Genomic DNA, 20,071 nt, shown 5'->3' on the forward strand with positions numbered 1-20,071 from the left:
CAGATTGTTAGGTGGATAGGGAATTGGTTAGAGAACCACACTCAAAGAGTTGTTGTCAATGGTGTTTCATCAGACTGGAGGGAGGTGAGTAGTGGGGTACCTCAGGGCTCGGTGCTCTGTCCGGTACTTTTTAACATATTTATTAATGATCTAGATGAGGGGGTGGAGGGACTACTCATCAAGTTTGCAGATGACACTAAATTGGGAAGACTGGCAAAGACCGGCAAATACTCCGGAAGATAGAGACAAAGTTCAACGAGATCTGAACACAATGGAAAAATGGGCAAATGAGAACAAGAGGCAATTTAATAAAGATAAGTGTAAAGTTCTGCATCTGGGTCAGAAAAATGAAAAGCATGCCTACTGGAGGGGGGATACGCTTCTAGGTAACACTGTGTGAATGAGACCTTGGGGTACTTGTGGATTGTAAGCTAAACATGAGCAGGCAGTGTGATGCAGCGGTAAAAGAGCAATTGCCATTCTGGGCTGTATCAACAGGGGCATCACATCAAAATCACAAGATGTCATAGTCCCATTATATATACGGCACTGGTCAGACCACACCTGGAGTACTGTGTGCAGTTCTGGAGGCCTCACTTCAAGAAGGACGTAGATAAAATTGAAAGGGTACAGAGGAGAGCGACGAGGATGATCTGGGGCCAAGGGACCAAGCCCTGTGAAGATAGGTTGAGGGACTTGGGAATGTTCAGCCTGGAGAAAAGGAGGTTGAGAGGGGACATGATAGCCCTCTTTAAGTATTTGAAAGGTTGAAAGGGCAGGATGCTGTTTCCGTTGGCTGCAGAGGAGAGGATGCGCAGTAATGGGTTTAAACAGCAATACAACGATATTGGCTAGAGTAGTTCAGCAGTGGAATAGGCTGCCTAAGGAGTTGCTGAGCTCCCCCTCACTGGCAGTCTTCAAGCAAAGGTTGGATACACACTTTTCTTGGATGCTTTAGGATGCTTAGGGCTGATCCTGCATTGAGCAGGAGGTTGGACTAGATGGCCTGTATGGCCCCTTCCAACTCTATGATTCTGTGATTCTGTGGTTCTGTGATTCTGTGAAGGTATAAAAACACTTTCTTATTAAATAGTAAATTCACTCCTTTCTTTTTGAATACTGAATCTCACAATGCCTTTATGAAGTTATTTTCATTTTTAAAATTTCAAACAAAAACTATTTTAAACCTAATATATTAAAACTAATATATGTTTATATGCATAAACACCCTGAACTCACAATTTCTGACCTTGTATCATAGGGTATTTTTTGCTACCAAAACATATATTTCTGCAGTGAAGTGAATGTTCTCCAGGTTAGCAGGAAAAGTCAGGTTGTTTGTATACTAGATGTTCATGGAAGAAAAACTGTGGCTGCATTGTGTGAACATTGTTTGCTAATTTGTGTGTTATAATGTTCTGTGAAGGAAAAGTTATAGGAGTACCTCTGTGCATTCTGCCTCCCAAGTGCAATTAGAATACAAAATTCACCCCCGACATCTGTGGGCCTATGTGGGCAATGCTATGCAAAGTTGTTCCAGTGATCATACTGAAAGTCTAATTTCAAGATTCATTTCCAATTTAAAATAGCCCTGCAGTCCTCTCATTTGACCGTGCATATGGAACAACCAGCTGCATATGATCCTTCTGATATGCAGAGCTGCCATTTCTTGTGACAGGGACAATATGCTATATTAAACTTTTGGAAAATCCTCATAAGGAAGAAAATCCCCTTTCAGATGAAACCACAGTCATTTGTATTGGGATTGCATATAGTGCATTGATTCTGTATATACCTTCAGAACACCCATTCCACACACACTGGATATTGCACTTTCAGTGTGCATTTGCAGCTGGATTTCCCAGTGCAGAACAGGAAAATCTACTTCAAAAGTGCATTGAAAGCACATTATATAGCATATGCAGCATGGGCCCAGGAGTGTAAAGCCTGAGAACAGCTATTATGAGACAGTAAAGAATTAAATGAATGCCTCTCCAACATTGCTGCCTTTTATGTTAGGGTTGCCAGGTCCCTCCAGCTTAGCTTCCAGGAGACTCTACCCAGTGATGCACTGATGTCCCTTCCCATGTGCCCAGAAGTGACCTCATCATGTCACAAGGGGATGCCTCAAATATATCAGTGTGTTGGGATGTTCCTCACATTACCTGATAATTCCCCTTCTTGGTCAGCTGAGTGGTGGTAGGAAACTGGCTATTGGCAGCAGGGACTCTCCCACTACCAGCAGGAACTTGGTAAGTCTGGTTGTGAAGCCATGAAAATTTTTATTGCAGATGTAGCTTGGGGGGGGGGGGGGATGAGGCAATGTTGGCAAAAGTTAGAACAGCTTTTCTCAGCTTTTTCCCATTGAGAAATTCCTGAAAATTCCTCAGGTTTCAAGAACCCTCATAAGTGGTACAATCATGCAGAAGATGGTTGGGAAGCATACCTCTATGCAAGCTGGGGCCCCACCCATTCCCACCCCTTTCAGGCCCATCATTGACCATTTTGGGGAGAGGTGGGTATGTCAACATGACCATATATGATAATATCACCCAATAAATGTTTACCAATTTTTAAAAACCTAAAATTAATTCCCATTCAGGAAACCCTATCAGGGCAGTCAAGAATCCCCAGGGTTTCACGAAGCCCTGGCTAAGAAAGCCTGGGTTAGATAATAGCTATGATGTTGCCGGTGGCAAATTTTAGTTATGATGGTATTTATTCACCGCCACTCCTGGCCTGGCCAGCTAGTGGCAGCTTACAATTAAAACATTAGAATCCACATAAAACCCAATATTGTTGTTAGGTGCGAAGTCGTGTCCGACCCATCGCGACCCCATGGACAATGATCCTCCAGGCCTTCCTGTCCTCTACCATTCCCTGGAGTCATTTAAGTTTGCACCTACTGCTTCAGTAACTCCATCCAGCCATCTCATTCTCTGTCATCCCCTTCTTCTTTTGCCCTCGATCGCTCCCAGCATTAGGCTCTTCTCCAGGGAGTCCTTCCTTCTCATGAGGTGGCCAAAGTATTTGAGCTTCATCTTCAGGATCTGGCCTTCTAAGGAGCAGTCAGGGCTGATCTCCTCTAGGACTGACTGGTTTGTTCACCTTGCTGTCCAAGGGACTCGCAAGAGTCTTCTCCAGCACCAGAATTCAAAAGCCTCAATTCTTTGACACTCGGCCTTCCTTATGGTCCAACTTTCACAGCCATACATTGCAAAAACCCCAATATATATAACCGATATTGGTGGGGAAAACAATCTAGAAAAACCAATCAACAAAAAGTCCCCCATCCCATCCCCTCATATCCTACCACAACAGTCATCATCACCTTGGAGGGGTCTACCTGCCAATGTCCAGCATAGGGGCTTATAGAGGCCTATAGAGGGAAGAATCCGATCTTTCTAGTGCAGCTTCAACCAAACGCCTGGCGGAATAGCTCCATCTTACAGGCCCTGCAGAACACTGATAGCTCCGTCAGGGTGCTCAGCTCTTCCAGGAGCTCATTCCACCAGGTCAGGGCAAGTACTGAAAAGGCCCTGGCCCTAGTCATCAATTTCATACAGAGTGTCCTGCGGGGGGCATAAGAAACCAAGCAGTCCCTCAGGTAAGTGGGATCCAGGCAGCAAATGGCTTTAAAAGTCAGAACCAAAACCTTGAAGCTGATCCAGAAGCCAACTGGTAGCCAATGCATCTGCCTCAGCATAGGCTGGACATTGGCCCTCCAAGATGACCTCATGAGGACCTTAGCAGCCGCATTTTGCACCAATTCCAATTTCTGCATCAGAGACAAGGGAAGGTCAGCATAGAGCGAGTTACAGAAGTCTAGTCTGGAAGTGACTGTTGTATGTATCACCATGGCCAAGTATTCTGAGGACAGATAGGGTGCTGTTTGTTTGTTTATCAAAAAGGACAGCAAGCTGATGACTGGAAAGCCTATATGGTTTAGTATTTAAGAGTAGCAAACTTTAATCTGGAGAACTGGGTTTGATTCCCCACTCCTCCACATGCAGCCAGCTGGATGACCTTGAGATAGGTACAGTTCTCTTATAACTGTTCTTGCAGAGAAATTCTGTTAGAACTTTCTCAACCCCACCTGTTGTGGTGCTTATTGTAGGGAGATCTTTGTAAACAAATTTCCAGTGTACTTTTATTTACAATTGTGTTGAGTATGCCTATCACAGTTTTGTGCTTATATGAAAATGTATTTTCACAACTATTACCACCCAGCATTATTTAATTCTGCTGAATCCTTACAGCTCTTAAAAACAAATGAATATAAAGCTATGACCAGGAAGTGGCCCTGTAGCAAGAAATAGCGATAAAAGGCCACACAACTCATCCCCTAGAGATGGTAATTTCAAATGAAAACTGTACTAACAGTGTAATACTGTCCTTTGTGACTCTTAATTGGACTCATGTAATGCCATTTCACCCTTGCTAAATTTAGCTGTTGCAGTAATTGCTGCAACAATTTAGTAATTTAGTTGCTGCAGTAATTAAGAGTAAGAAAGCAAGTGCCTTTAAAATCTAATTATTTTGATAATCGGTTTACAGTTAAGTGTCTTAGAAGCAAAGTTTTTCTCTTAAATGAATTTTACCCAAATAACTTTTTTGACACTAGTAGTGACTGCTCTGAAATCAGAGGTCAGACTCAGTGAAAGGTGGAATTGCTATTCACTAGCAGGCGGCAATTTGCTCAAAGAGGACGCAACTCCTTTTGGTATTAAATTTGGCCGCAGCCTTTATTGCCACCCTCAACGGAGGGTTGGCCCCACAACAATGCCCGGGTAAGGAAAGCTGACCCATCAGCCGTCAGGCTGCTTAGATATCACAAGCGATGATGCTCAGGGTTCCTGCCTCAGTCCTAGCTGGGAGGACAGGTCACGCCACATCATGGCATAAATCACATGGGAGGCGACTCAGTGGGGACCAACAGGAGTCCACCTCCATTTAGATTCCCAGCCAGGTAGGCTGCACTCTTATTGTGGCCGGTCTCTTTAGGGAGACTACCTCCCTCAGGGGGTCACGTATGCAAACAGGCCTCCCTGCCAACAGGCTCCCTACCTGGGTTAACCCGCCACTGAATGGGATCCAACCCATTCCCACCAACCCTCCAAGAACAAACAATCAAACAACCCTTCCCGGACATTAAAAAGCCATAAAGCACACCCCCATTTCGAAAGATGTACTCTGCCCCTCCGAAATGGGTGGCAAACAAAAGGAATTTTTGGGGTGGGGTATAACTGACCCTCCAATTGTGACACCACCCTCCGAGTCACTTCGTTAGCCTTGTGCTTGGCCCAGTTAACCCTTTCTGGCTGCACTGCATAGTGCCAAGCCAACCGGTCTAACGTATCGGACCAATAATTATTCCTTCAACCATTGTTTCTTGTGGCCCTTCTGTGTGGTACCTTGTTTCCTTGGGTTTCTTCCCAGTATCATGAAACTTGACCCAGATGTTGGCTTAATTTTTACAGGCATACAGAAAGATGAAAGATTTGTATTGTTTTGCTTTCAGCAATATCCCTTTTAATACTTTGGTTACCTTATGAGAAGACAAGAGTCACTGGAAATGACAAACATTTCTCAAATAATCCACTATTCAGAGAACTGTCAGTCTTACAGAATCTTCCTGATCATCTAGCTTACCTTACAATAGTTTAATTTGGTGTAAAATTATTTACTTATCTGTTAGTTTTTAGTGTATCTGTCTGCTGACTGTTTTCCTTGGTGATCGCTTCCTTTCCAGAACTAGCCAAATCTGTTCAGCTTCCATGCTCTGACAAGACTGGGGTAGATTTAGGTGGATAGCTGTGTTTGTCTGAAGCATAGAATGAAGTTTGACTCCAGGGGGGCGTTTAAGACCAAAAAAAAATTATTCAAAGAATAAGCTTTTATGTGCAAGCACACTCCTACATCTGAAAAGTGTGTGTGTACGTGTACACATGAATTCTTATGTTTTGAATAAGACGGGACTAGCTAGAGCTATTCAGGATACTGTAGTGGAATGAGGATGCATAAAAATAAGAGTGTTTGATTATGCTTGGTCTATAATTTTCATTTCATGTTTATAGCATGTTCTTCAATACTATAGGATATTTCCTCTAGTTGCCAGTGATATATTTGCCAAATTCTGCAAAATTCTAGGGCACTTCCGCATATTGAAAAAATAGTGTTATGCCAGCGAAAGGGTGTAATACTAAAAACTAACATGCCTCTGGCCATTCCTCACTTTCTGGCTCTCTCGTTTTTGTCTGCCACATTCTTGCGCTGCTGCACGTCTGCCTGAAATGGCAAAAGAGAGCAATGTGCTTTACACATGATACTCTTCTACCTGTCAATCAAGCCAGGCAACCAATCACCTTTCCCCATGTTTTAAAGGGCCCACGATGCCAGCTAATTTTTTTTTAAAGTAAAACTTCTCAATTGAAACACCTATGCATCTAATCATAGATGCATAGTGCTTTTTATAATGCCACCACTAATGGAATCATGAACCTTGAATGTTTTAAAAATTAATCTCTTTCCCGATTTCTTTTTTTTGGGGGGGGGGCTTTACAGAGACATGCTTTTTGGTTTCCTGGAGGAGATAAGTTTTTTTGCTTTGCCTGCACGATTTAATGCCTATTCACTGCTCCATATAAAGAAACATCGTTGGTTTCTTGTAGAAATACACCCAAAAGCAAATAAAACCAATAGGCAAAAAGTGGTATCTTCTTGAGATTTATTAAATGTTCCTAGGTTACTTAAGTAATTTTGCAACCAGAACAGGGTCCCAGGTATTCAATCCCACTTTCTGTTGCTTGGTTGCAATTTGACCCCTTTACTGAAGAGCTATTGCCAATTTGATATGCTTTGCCTTTAGAACTGAAAGTAATGGTGATGTTAAATCTTTATATTAATATAGGTTGACTGTGGATCTTGATATATTTTTCTGTATAATTTATTTAAAAGTGGCAGGTGTGCTTTACTGGCTAAATGTTTTACTAAATGTTTTAATAAATGTGCTGATTGTTCTGTTAAGAATAAAAAGGCACACGTTTTTAAATGTTCAGTTGACACCTAATTAACAGCCGCCCAACATGCCAGGCAGAAGGCCTACTATGCTTCAGGTTTTTTCACCCAAAAACTACTCAGGTGCCAATGTGATCCTCCAGCTTTTGTTTTCGAATCAGTCAAGAATATCTTCCTTCAGTGTTCCTGTTTCAGCACCAGAGCTTCAATATAAACCCTAGCCACCATTTTAATGGAATAAAGGTAGAGCTGGTGCTTAACATCAGTTTTTCTCTTAAGATTGTAGTTGGCACATTGTGGACTCCATATAATGAGTTTCCATTGAGAAAAAAATGAACAATTCATAATTTTTGAAATAAGAATTGCTGAGACTCATGTCTGCATGGAATTTATGCCCTTTGACTTGATATACCTATTGCCTAAGTTCTTTTCATATAATAAAGTTGCTTAGAGAGACAAAATAAATGGCAAAAATCCATATATAAAATAGTACCTGAGAAACCTATTGCTGAAGGCATTCTTGATAATTTTGAACATAGTCTGACTGGAAAGTTATCCTGTAATCTTATGGATATGGTAAATTTCCTTTTGGTTAAAAGATTATTTGAACTAGATTTTGTGGCTTTGCTTGTGTAATTGCCTCGGTGTTGGAACAGTAAGCCAATGATTTTTTTTTTAGTGGCACACTGGCTTTATTTTCTTTGTACACTCAAAATAGAGAGGATTCATTTATATTGCAGAAGTTGTTAATATTTACTGTTGTGATGACAGTTATTTGATGTTCTAAATGCTTCATGTTAACTGGAAAAGGACAAGAGAAAAGAGTTTTATCCATTCTCACAGCAACTGTAATACATCAGAGTCTCTGTTCAGCAAAAACCCACCCTACAATGAATAAACTGCTCACTTATTGAACCTTGCTGCTTCAGCTCTATAAAAATTGTTTATGGCCTAATATGTTCTGCTGCTGATAAAGCCACAGCCAGTTTTGCATGATCATTGACCTTCACACATCAATGTGCATTGTATTTGGAGGTTTGCTTTACAATTTACAATATCAGGGTTTTTTAATGCCATGCTTATGTTTCAATCAAGGAAGCATGTCTTTCAAAGAAATGTATGTTAGAGGTGATAGACAAAAACAAATCCAATAAAACAAAATAAATAATCAGGTCTTCTTTAAAATGTTACATATTTTTCCTTGCAGCTTTCATTTAATGCAAACGTTAAACATCTTTAAATACCATTTGTATTAATTTGATAAATGTTAATATGTGATCAGCTCTTCCACTGAAATCAAGGTAAATTCAATCCTAACTAGCGTTACTTCAATGGCTTTAGAAGGGTACATCTTACCCTTATACTCCTCTAAATCCATTGAAGGCATTGAAATAACTCTCTTAGGATTGCACTTAGACACCTTGACTCAACAGCACTTTCCACCACCACAGCTCTGCTTAGGATTATACTGTTAAAATTGATGACTTGGGTTGGATTGTGTCTGTAGTCATTAAAATATCTTTCATATAATCAAATGCTTTGTAGTTCTTTCATAGTCAGTAAAGTACAAGAATGTGTATGTGTGTGTGTGTGTGTGTGTGTGTGTGTGTGTGTGTGATTTTTCCTTTTTGAGAAGTGCTAACTCTTTTCAACCTCCTTCTTCCCTCTCTATAAAATGCAGTATCTTTGTTTTGATTCCTGTCACTATGCTGCATTTGACTATATTTGTGCTTTCACAGAGTTAGTGACCGAGAAGCCGCATTAGAAGCAGCATTAAGGTTGCTGCAACAGTTCTACCTGGATTTGGAAAAGTTCCTTGCCTGGCTTACAGAAGCAGAAACCACAGCCAATGTCCTGCAGGATGCTACACACAAAGAGAGAATACTTGATGATGCCCAAGGGGTCCGAGATCTCATGAAACAGTGGCAGGTAAGCCAAGAGACTGAAATCATAGAGTTGTTGCATTTGACATTAATAATATATGTAACGTGTCCATGTATGTGTGTGTATGTTAGTGGTGATGACTCGCTTCATGCTAAGAAAAAACTCTGCTTAACATTGATACATGTTATAAAAAATATAGAGAACATACCCTTTTATCTAAGAACTAATTTGGGGAAATAGTGTTACATTAATATAATAAAATTCTAAACATTGAACCATTGAATTGAGGGAGAAAGCTAAAAAAATATTTTGCTAGCAGGTTTTATTTTGTTTTGTTATTGGCCAAGTAATGGAAACAAATTCTTAACAGATTCTTAACAGGCCATTACTATAAATGTATATCTCATACACTGTTGTAATTATAGCAGTAATATAAATTGTCTAGATTTTTTTCTGATTTTCTCATCAGAACTAGTCCAGTTTGCTGTATTATTTCCAAGAACCCATACAAACACAAGCTGATGAGTTAAAATTACATTCGTGTTTTTTTCTCCCTATTGGAAACAAACATAAAACAAAGGCCATTTCAGAATAAAACAAGGGCAATGTCAATGCATGAGTCACTAATCTCTTAGCAGGGACCATTCTTTGCAATCTCAACAATTCTGACTGATTCTGCCAAGCAGCTCTCCAACTCCTTTGCTTTAGGATCAGTTGTCCTGCTTTGGGGCTGCTTGGCATACAGTTATCCAGGACTCTTGGATTTATTCTATTGTTTCAGTTGGATACAAGTTGGAGCCAAAATTGTGCCCAGTTTGCCAGAAGGACTTGACAGCAGTTGACAATCTGTTCCTGTCGGCCAAGGGGCAGTTGAAAGTGTTCCAGATGGCCTCAATTTAGGTAGATGGTATTTTTAGGTAGATGGTATCTTATAGGCCCATTATGCACGGCCGCCGAAACGGCGATTTCGGGTCACATGGAAAATGCGGAGGGGGAAGACCGGTTATGCACACCGGTTATGCACGGGAGGGGGTGCAATGGCGGCAAAACCCAGAGTAACCGATTATCCACGCGGCGATCCCAGAACCGCTTCTGGTTGCGCCCCGGTCACCCAGAAGCTGCACTTTCTTCCGCGTTTCGCAGACGCGGCTTTTTCGGCCGCATGCACCGAAGCTGTGGCCGGTTGCAACCGGCTCCGTGCGTTATCGGTGATTTTAGTTGCCGCCATTCCACCCTGAATGTGCGTTATTCCCCCTGTGCATAATGGGTCTTCAGGAATATTCTTATAAGGAATCATCCTTATCATGCTTTCTGGATGTCCAGGTACATTCCATCAGGGCACAAGTGGCAGCAGGGGTCTTCTTCAGGAGGATCCCCCCCCCCGCCCTTTTTGGTGACTTTTACTGCCATCACATAAGATTTCATGAATATCTTATAAGATGTTATTGTAGCCTTGTCATGAGCTTTTCTGCCAAACTTGCTCTCGTCTTAGTTCCTGTTTCAGTTTGCATAGCTCCAGCTTCAGAGAGATGGTTATGCCAGTTTTCTACTAGCACATTGTGTCTCCAAGGGGCATCGGATCCTGCAGAGGATACTGGGATCCAACTGGATCCAAGAGTCTCCTTGGGCAAGCATAGATCAGCTCCTGCCTATACAGGAAGGGAGTAGGGTACCTTTACTCACAAGTGATCCATCACAAACTGCTGTTTATGCCATTTTCCAACACTGAGGCCTTCCCTGAGTAGAAATCTTCACCTCCTGTCTCAATGCAAAATGTCCCCACTTCTGCTCACTCACTTTGACCAATATGGAGTTGTTGGAGGATGCTTTTTAATTGGAGTGTCATGAAACTGTTTTTCCATATCTGTTCTGGGCAGGGTTTTAGTGTAACTGAGGGCAGAATTGTTAAGATTTTTTAAAAATCTTTTCTTAAATCTGGAAATTGCTTCAAGTAGTAGAAACATATCCCTCCTCTGTACATGGCTCTAACTCATGAATTTAACAATCTACATCTAAAATAAAGTTCAGAATTAAATATTTTCATTCTTTGATGATATAATTTTATTTATTTATCTGTTTATTTATTTATTTGGTATTTTAAATGTAGTATATAGACCATGTATGTAAATGCATAATTTATTAGAACTGACAATAACCTTAAAGTTGAAGTTATTTACATCTTCACATTGCTTTATGGAGATTCCCCCGCTCAAAAAAACCCCTAACATTTACTCAGAGAAGTTTTATAATTATGTGTTACTTTTATTATCTAAATTAAATACATCAAGGGCTCCCAGTGAGACCAGAATTGATACATACCCATATTAAGGAAATGAAAGTAATGAACTTTACTTTCTGTTTTAGGACTTGAGGTGATGTGAAATCTCAACTGTGTTAATTACCCTTGTGGGTTTGTAGCAATAATTATATCTGACATTGCATTATAATTCTGTAATATTAGATGTAATTCTGAAATTGGCTTAGATTTATCCTGTTATTATATCAGTGTAATCATTATAAATTAAACCTGCAGATCAATTTAATTAGATGTTGATACCTTCCTGAAATTTAACAAAAAAAGAAGTGAATGTGACAGCTGTCATTATGTGAATGTGACCACAGTCATTATATGAAGTGATAAGCTGAGAGTACCTCAGTTTCTGAAGTACTTGCCTTGCCTGATAAAAATTCTATATACACATAATATTGTATATTTTTGACTCTCAGGGTAGGAAGAATATTTTCTTCAGGGACAACTGGGGCCTCTTCTCCAATCAGCGCTATTCCACTCTGCGATCCTATACCTGTGGAATTTGACTGTCAATTGGGAAAGCATTGGGGATTATGCCACTGTTTTTTTTTGGGGGGGGGGTTAATTTGTCTCGTGTTACCCTCCATGAATATTTGGAGAGTGGTGGGATAAAATATCTAAATAATAAATTAATTAAATACATTAAAGATTATGAAAAATTAGGTAGCAACTAGGGGTGGCAATCCTCTATATTTTTCACCTCAGATCTGTTTGACCTCATAAAAATTTGGTATTCCCGCCCCCCCCCCAAAAAAAAAAAACCCTCTCCAGATCATAATATCAGTAAAGTATTTGGATTTGGGATTTTTTCAGAAATCCCAAATTTGGGGGTGGGGGGGTCCTAGACTGAAAAATACACAGGGGGGGGAAGCAGTGATAAAGCAGTGATAAAGCCACTAAAACAGGTGAGAGACAGCTCGGGGGTATTTTGGACATTATATTCTTGTTGACAAATTTGTAAAATGCTGTATAAATCCTATTACTGTTAGGTGGATCAATAACTTGCTGACAGATCTTACCCAAAGAATCCTTGTTAATGATTCATCATCCTCTTGGAGAGGAGTGAAAAGTGGAGTGCCTCAGGGATCTGTCCTGGGCCCTGTGTTGTTCAGCATATTCATAAACTTTTTGGATGAAAGAATTACTTATTAAATTTGCAGATGATACTAAACTGGGAGAGGTAGCAAAGACAAAAGAAGGAATCAGGATACAGGATGATCTGGAAAACTGGGCTAAAATGGATAAAGTGATTTTCAGTAGTGATAAATGTAAAGATCTGCATTTAGGTAGGAAAAAATTGAATGCATCATTATAGGAAGGACGAAACCCATCTTGGCAGTAGTATGTGTGAAAAGGATCTAGGGCCCTTAGTGGCACTGAACATGAGTCAGCAATGTGATTCAGTGGCTAAAAAGGAAAATGGGATTCTGGGCTGTATCAAAAGAAGTATAGTGTCCAGATTGTGCAAGGTGATGTTACCACTTTGTCCTGGTTAGACCACACTTATACTGTTTTCTGTTTTGGGAACCACAATTGAAGAAGGATGTAGACAAACTGGAGCACGCCCAGAGGAGGGCAATTCAGGAGGTTTAGATTAGACTAACGATATAGGACTGTACTGGAAGAGTCTAGTTTATTGTATTTTAGTAGAAAGTTTAGAGCATTTCATGCAACTTTATTGGAGATGTATCCCATATTACATAAAAGACAATAAATGTGGGGATGGTCTTTTAAAGATTAGTTTTTTTTAAATCTGTGGCTGATATCATACTATAAAGGTTTTTTTAAAAAGAAAAAAATGATGTTGGTATCATTCTCTCAGCAAGCTTTAATAAATAGATCCCTCTTGGTGAATTTAGGCTGAAGAATATAAATTTTATGAAAACTTTTTAGAAATGGCCTCATGCGTTTGTGCATCCCAAGATTGTTAAAGAATCATTACTGCTGTAGAAATTGTTGCTGTGCATTATGACTATTGTACCGCTGAAGGGGTTTCCTTATGTTAAGGACAGGCTTATTTTCAGAATAGTATCTTCATGCATAAAACAGGAGTCCATTTATATTCAAAATTTGCTGGCTTGCACTCTTGAAATCAGAGCAGTCTTTTACCCAATATTATACAGCTGTTTCAAGAGGCTCTTTTTATGCAGACTTTAACTTTTAAGTATTTTATGGATAATTGTTAAGAAAAGAGGCATCATTCAAAGTACAAATATAAAATTTACATTCTTTTGAATATGCATACAGCTTTGTTAATGTTTGACTTTTGCTACCAAAAGCAGAAGCCATTTATATTTGTGTTTAAATTGTTATGTGTTAGCCATGTTATATTGATCCAATGCAAGTCTAAGAACATTTTCTCGATGTATACAGTGCAATCATAAACAGAGTGACAATCCTCTGAAAAAAGCAGTTAAAAGCAGAAAGCAAAAGGTTAAATGCTCCGAGACATTTAAACTAGGCTTGAGCGCTCCAGCGTGCTTTTAACGCTTTGGCAAGCACCTACGCCCAAGGCGGCCAGCGCTGCAGCGTGGAGGGGAGGGGCAGCACCAATGCCAGCACACTAGCAGGCGCCTGCACACAGGCGCAGAGCTCTGCACCTGCATGCAGGTGCCAGATGGAGCACCACCAATGCCCCTCCCCTCCACACTGTGGTGCTGGCCGCCTCAGGTGTCGGTGCTCGCCGAAGCACATCCAAGCGCTCAACCCTAATTTAAACCAAATGGCTGAGCAACGAGCTTACAAAAGGTCATAAGAAGCAAAAACCCTCCAACTTTCAGCTCACTGTAGCTTTTCATTACAAGTAAAAATTAGGAATTGAAATGGCTGGGAGGCATTTCACCTGCAAATTTTGAAGTGAGCAGTACCTCAGGGCTCAGGGCTCGGTCCGGTACTTTTAAACATATTTATTAATGATCTAGATGAGGGGGTGGAAGGACTACTCATCAAGTTTGCAGATGACACCAAATTGGGAAGACTGGCAAATACTCCAGAAGATAGAGACACAGTTCAACGAGGACGTAGATAAAATTGAAAGGGTACAGAGGAAAGCGACGAGGATGATCTGGGGCCAAGCCCTATGAAGATAGGTTGAGGGACTTGGGAATGTTCAGCCTGGAGAAAAGGAGGTTTAGAGGGGACATGATAGCCCTCTTTAAGTATTTGAAAGGTTGTTATTTGGAGGAGGGCAGGATGCTGTTCCCACTGGTTGCAGAGGAAAGGGCACGCAGTAATGGGTTTAAACTACAAGTACAACGATATAGGCTAGATATTAGGGGGGGAAATTTCACGGTCAGAGTAGTTCAGCAGTGGAATAGGCTGCCTAAGGAGGTGGTGAGCTCCCCCTCACTGGCAGTCTTCAAGCAAAGGTTGAATAAACACTTTTCTTGGATGCTTTAGGACAGGGGTGGTCGGCCTGTTGTCCTCCAGATGTCCATGGACTGCGGTTCCCATGAGCCCCTACCAGAAATGCTGGTGGGGGCTCATGGGAATTGTGGTTCATGGGCATCTGGAGGATCACAGGCTGACTACCCCTGCTTTAGGATGCTTTGGGCGGATCCTGCGTTGAGCAGGGGGTTGGAATAGATGGCCTCTCTGGCCCCTTCCAACTCTATGATTCTATGATTCTATGAAAGCAGGAGTAAAATAGCTCAAACCCATTTAAATTCCTGTGACTTTTTACAAGGAGCAGAAAGCAGGGGTTAAATGGCTCCCACCTTTTAAACTAAATAGCTGAGCAATAGGGACCTCCCAGCCACCCAGCTGTTTTTCATGGAGCAGAAAGCACAAGTTTAAATTATTCAGATCTAGCATCAGCCAATATGGTTTAAATCGGAAGTCCCCAACCACCGGGCTGTGGCCCGGTGCCGGGCCGTGAAGGCCCTGGCACTGGGCCGTGGCTCCCTCTCCCCGCCCCCACCCCCCACAGTAAGAAACTTCCCAGGCCGCAAGCTTGCGGCCCGGCAAGTTTCTTATTGTTGGAGGGGGGGAGGGAAGCAGGGCCACACATGTGCAATGTGCATGCACTGCCAGGCCGTGCATGCGCACATGTGCCATGTGCATTTTTGGTCACGCATGCGCAGCATTCACTGGGGCAATTGCCCTCCCTGCTGCCACCGGTCCCCAGTCTGAAAAAGATTGGGGACCACTAGTTTAAATGACTCAGAGCCAGCATGGTGGGTTAGGGTTAGGGTTAGGGTTAGGGTTAGGGTTAGGAATGGTTGCTTCTAATTTGGCGAGCAGTGTTTGATTCCACAATCCTCTACATGCAGCCAGCTGGGTGACCTAGGAATTGTCAGAACTCTGATAGTGCTGTTCTGATTGAGCATTCCTATCAGAAGCACTCTCAGCCTCATCTACCTCTATTGTGAGGAGAGGAAGGTGATTGTAAGCTGCTTTGAGACTCTTCTGGGCAGTGAAAAGTGGGGTATAAAAACCAGCTCTACTTCTTTAAACCACTGTTTTCATCTCCTTGTAAATGGCTCCACAAATGGCATCAAAATTCCTGGAAGCTTGTGGCAGCTCTTCAGTTCACAAATATTGCTTCACGAACCAACCAAACTTTAGTTTGTGTGTCAAATCATGCCCCTTCCTACTTTGCAGTCTCTGTAGATTGTTCCATTAATGTTTGCAAACTGTGAACAGAATATCTTTGTGTAAGCTCTCAAGCAGTAGGAAAGGACTGAACTTTGAACATGATGAAACTATGGGTTTTCTGTGTAGACTAGTAGTATACCCCGTTGCTTTCTGCAATACAACAGGTGCTAGCTCGTGGTTTGGTGTGAGTTTAGTGCCTTGAAAGCTGGCAACCCTAAGTGGAGGTCTCTCTATGCATAGCAGTCTTGACCCTAGTCAGGTTTATGTACCTCTAGATAGTGTGGAATTCCAGAACATGAACCTACACCAATCTGGCAACCTTACCTCTACAATGTTTTCTTGACCTGAAATAGGTCAGGGGTACTGTATGGTGGTTAGGGGCTGTGGAGGCATTACACGCTTTTGAGGCCCTACTTTCAAATCTCAAAGAATATTTCCAGACCAGGGACATCCAACCTCCAAGTGGGATCTGGAGATCTCCTGGAATTGCTGGTCATTTCCAGAGTATAAATATCAGCTCCCCAGGCAAAAATGGTTGCTTTGGAGGGGTGACTCGGTAGCATTGTACGCCACTGAGGTTTAGGGAGGCTAATAATAAAAGTGGATCACCTAATTCCCCCCAAAGTCTCATTGTCTCCTTTCCTGTTAAGCTAACTCCACTTGGAATTCTAGGCCACTTATGCCTTTGATTTAAAAGGACCTTCTGTTATATTTGCCATGCCAAGCTTGAGAAAAGTCACTTCAGTTCCTATGTCTCTCCAACCAGTTACTTGTTCACTGTTTACAGTTTAATGCTGTAAATATTCTTTTTGTGATCTACCTGCACTTTCCAGATTTGCAGGACCCATGCTAGTCTGTCTGTCTGCGTCCCAAAACAGAAACAATTGATGGTAAGGGCTGACCAAAGCCTGTAGCCCAGGTGGGACACACCCACACCATTCCACCCCAACATCAGCCTGCAAGCCTCTACCATCATCACTGCTCATCTCCAGATTATAATGATCAGGTCTGTAGGCAAAAATGGCTACTTTGGAGGGTGGACTCTGAGACATTGTAACATTTTAAGACCTTCCTTCAAACCTCCAGGAATATTTCCAACCAAGGTGTAGCTAAACTCTATGTGAGGCCTGGTGAGTTTCAGAAATTACAGCTCTTTTCCAGATTATAAAGATTATAAAGATCAGCTCCCTAGGCAAAAATGGCTGCTTAGGAGGGTAGACAGGTTGTGCAGAAGAAACATTTAAGGGCTCAGGTTGTTTTGGAGATGAAACACTTGAGGCCTACTGTCTATCCAGCCTTTTACTTGTTCACTATTTATAGTTTCTGTCTGAAAATATTCTTCATTTAGATCTTCCTGCACTTTCCAAACTCGCAGGACTGATACTGGTGTGTCTGTCTGTGCACCAGAATACAAATAGTTGCTGGTAAGGGCTGGCCAAAGCCCATAGGCCAGGAGGGACACCCCCACACACACACACTCCACCCCAACCTCAGTCTGCAAGCCTGTATAACCCTCTCTAGATCGCTTCTCATCTCTAGATTATAATGATCAGCTGTGCAGGCAAAAATGGCTATTTTGAAGGCTGATCTCTGAGGCCTCCAGGAATATTTCCAGCCTAGAGGTAGCTAACTCCAGGTCGGACCTGGAGAGCTGCTGGAATTACAGTTCATCTGCAGAGTATAAAGATCAGCTCCTCAGGCAGAAAGGGCTGCACAGGCCTAGCTGTCATGTCCAAAAACTTCCCTCCCTTGCCTCAGACTTCTGACGGAGATGGAAGGTGGCTGATGAATGTTCTCCCTCCCCCTCCCCTCAGGCCTGCTGTGAAGGAGCTTCTAACAGTCCCTGATTGAGGTGAGGGAGGCATTTCGGAGAGCAACGCAGAAGACTCTATGGGGTGCTTTCCTTTTGAGGGGGGTGAAGCTTTCCCCTTCTGCTCAACTGTTGGCTGACAGAAAAGCCCCTTCTCAAAATACTGCTCTGGCTGGCCTCACTGCTGAAGAAACAGCCAAGCCATGTGCATTTCTTCTGTGTTACTCTCTGCAGATTTGAGGCCTACTGTACAGGGTTGTTATGCAGATTAATCAGGAGGCAAAAGAACTTCTGCAACAGCATCCAGTTTCATCTGCACAACAATGCTGTACAGTAGGCCTCAAATCTACAGAGTTGCTTGGCTGCTTCTTCCTTCCATCAGCAAGGCCGGCCAGAGCAGTATTTTAAGTGAGAAGGAGTTTTCTGTGGCCTCCCAGTCAGCCAACCATTTGGCAGAAGGGGAAAGCTTCTCCCCTCAAAAGGAAAGCATGAGTACCCACACAGATTCTTCTGCATTGCTCTCAGAAATGCCTTCAGTCAGGGGCTGTCTGAGGCTCCTTCGCAGCAGACCTGAAGGGAGCGGGGCGATTGTGCACTCACCAGCCACCTGCCTGCTCTGTCAGTGGTCTGAGGAAAAGTGAGGGAAGTTGTTGGACATGACAGTTAGGACAGCCCTAGGATAAAAAGGGCTGGCATGGACTGTCCAAGCCTCTGTTCTTACTCCCATTGGCAGCCCTACCAAACTTTCCCTGCAGTAGTCAGGGGAAGACTGTCACCATATTGCCTCTGGCCGGCCTGGGGGTTGGGCCGTGTTGCTTCCCTATTGGTCCAAAGTCTGGGGGCGAGGCCAGTCCAAAGATCTGACATTCCCTGCCCTCTCTCCACCTACCTAGGCCTTAGCTTTTTATATTATACAGCTGAGTTGTTCCAGATTTGGGTCAGTAAATGTATCAAACTTTGAGGAAATCTTTATTAGCTCTTGTTTTTTTCTTTTGGTGATTACCTCTGTTTTCATTATGGCCCATAGTATTGTCAGCTAATTTTACAGGAAAGTATTAAAAGGTTTCCTTAAAAATATTTCTCATTAAATTATGGAAAAATTACAATAAATAATATATAGGAATGCCTCTGGTAGTAGCTTGTGTTTGCTCAATTATTGTGTTTCTGGAATGGGAAAAAATGCTGTTACTTTGAAAAATATATTACTGCAGCTATATTGTGAGAAACAGATGAGACCCAAATTCAAAAAAATGTCACAAAAATCAAAGTGCAACTCCAATCATTTGAAAGTGAAATATTTATTCATGCCTGGGTGGGAGAATTTAGGTGAATGGCATTTTGCTAGAATTAAAGTTAGTCACGTGTCAGGATATATGTTAATTAAATAGTAAGCAAAATGTGGCTAATTAGTTTATACACATCAGACATCTGATCATGATACCTGTAGAGTGCAATTTACAAAGACAAGTACTGCCAATTTAACTTGATGACACTATCCTCTACTGATATTATACCAGGTGATTATAATCTTGATGATGTGTTTTTAATTGAAGATATAGCCTGTGATAGAAAAGTGAGAAATCGTTTTGCAAATTACTATAGAGATGTCAGCACCATTCTGCTAAAATACCTCACTATTTTCCCTATCTCAACAAGGATGTTTTGTTTTATTTTTAAACTCCTTGTATAAAATGTTATAAAACAGTGTTGAAAAGTGCAAAATAGGCTGGTGTTCTCTATTCAGTTCTTTCTTTGTGTGAATCTTAGTCCTACTAAAATAAATATAAGGCAGTACTGTCACCTAAATCAGAAGTATCATGCTTGCCAAACAGTGGCATGGTGAACCATTTCATTTAATCCATGTAACTGAAGCAAGCTCCAATGCACTGGTAGCTTGCTGAAGTAAAAGGCAGTGAACAAGGACTTATATGCAGCATTGTGTACCAATCTTGCATATTTCCTGCATAAGTCTCTGCTCACTGCCTGTCTATCTGGCTAAATATATACCCTTTCTTTGCCAGCAAACAATCAATGCCTATAGATAATGTAATTAGTATTTCCAGCTGTCTACTTTTGTTAATATTTGTCCGGGCACACTGGAACCAGACTTTGTACCAGTGGCCCCCCTTTCGCTCCCACCCCAAACACCGAGACCACCAATAGTCTCGGAGGAGGACCCACCTGACCCGACTGCGACGCATGCCAGTTCAGCAGGAGCCACGGCCGACGATGGGGAGGGTCCCAGGGAGATGCCGAAGACGCACGGGATGGTGGTAGGTAGGGGGGTTGATGTGAGCCAACCCGAGCCACTAGCACACTGGGTGCCTACCAGGACTTATCAGACGGTGGGGCCTGGCAGCTGGGGCGGGCTAGGAAGTTGTGTGTGCGAGGCAGCCCGGTGGAGCAGAGCGGCGGAGGAAGGCTTGGAAGGGCCGGGCCAGGAGAGGAGAAGA

The 20,071-nt window shown here is 42.1% G+C and overlaps 1 protein-coding gene across 18 annotated transcripts in view; it reads left to right on the forward strand.

Moving 5' to 3' along the window:
• DMD (dystrophin) overlaps nucleotides 1-20,071 on the forward strand; it is a 1,311,735-nt gene that overhangs the window by 1,050,643 nt on the left and 241,021 nt on the right. For all 18 annotated transcript variants that reach the window (XM_077342956.1, XM_077342959.1, XM_077342965.1 and 15 more), the window contains one exon: nucleotides 8,757-8,946. In XM_077342956.1, coding sequence (XP_077199071.1) covers nucleotides 8,757-8,946 — 190 coding nt within the window. The remainder of the gene's footprint in view (nucleotides 1-8,756; nucleotides 8,947-20,071) is intronic.

The sequence above is a fragment of the Paroedura picta genome, chromosome 6 (assembly GCF_049243985.1).
Source record: "Paroedura picta isolate Pp20150507F chromosome 6, Ppicta_v3.0, whole genome shotgun sequence".
In the NCBI taxonomy this organism is placed as follows: domain Eukaryota; kingdom Metazoa; phylum Chordata; class Lepidosauria; order Squamata; family Gekkonidae; genus Paroedura; species Paroedura picta.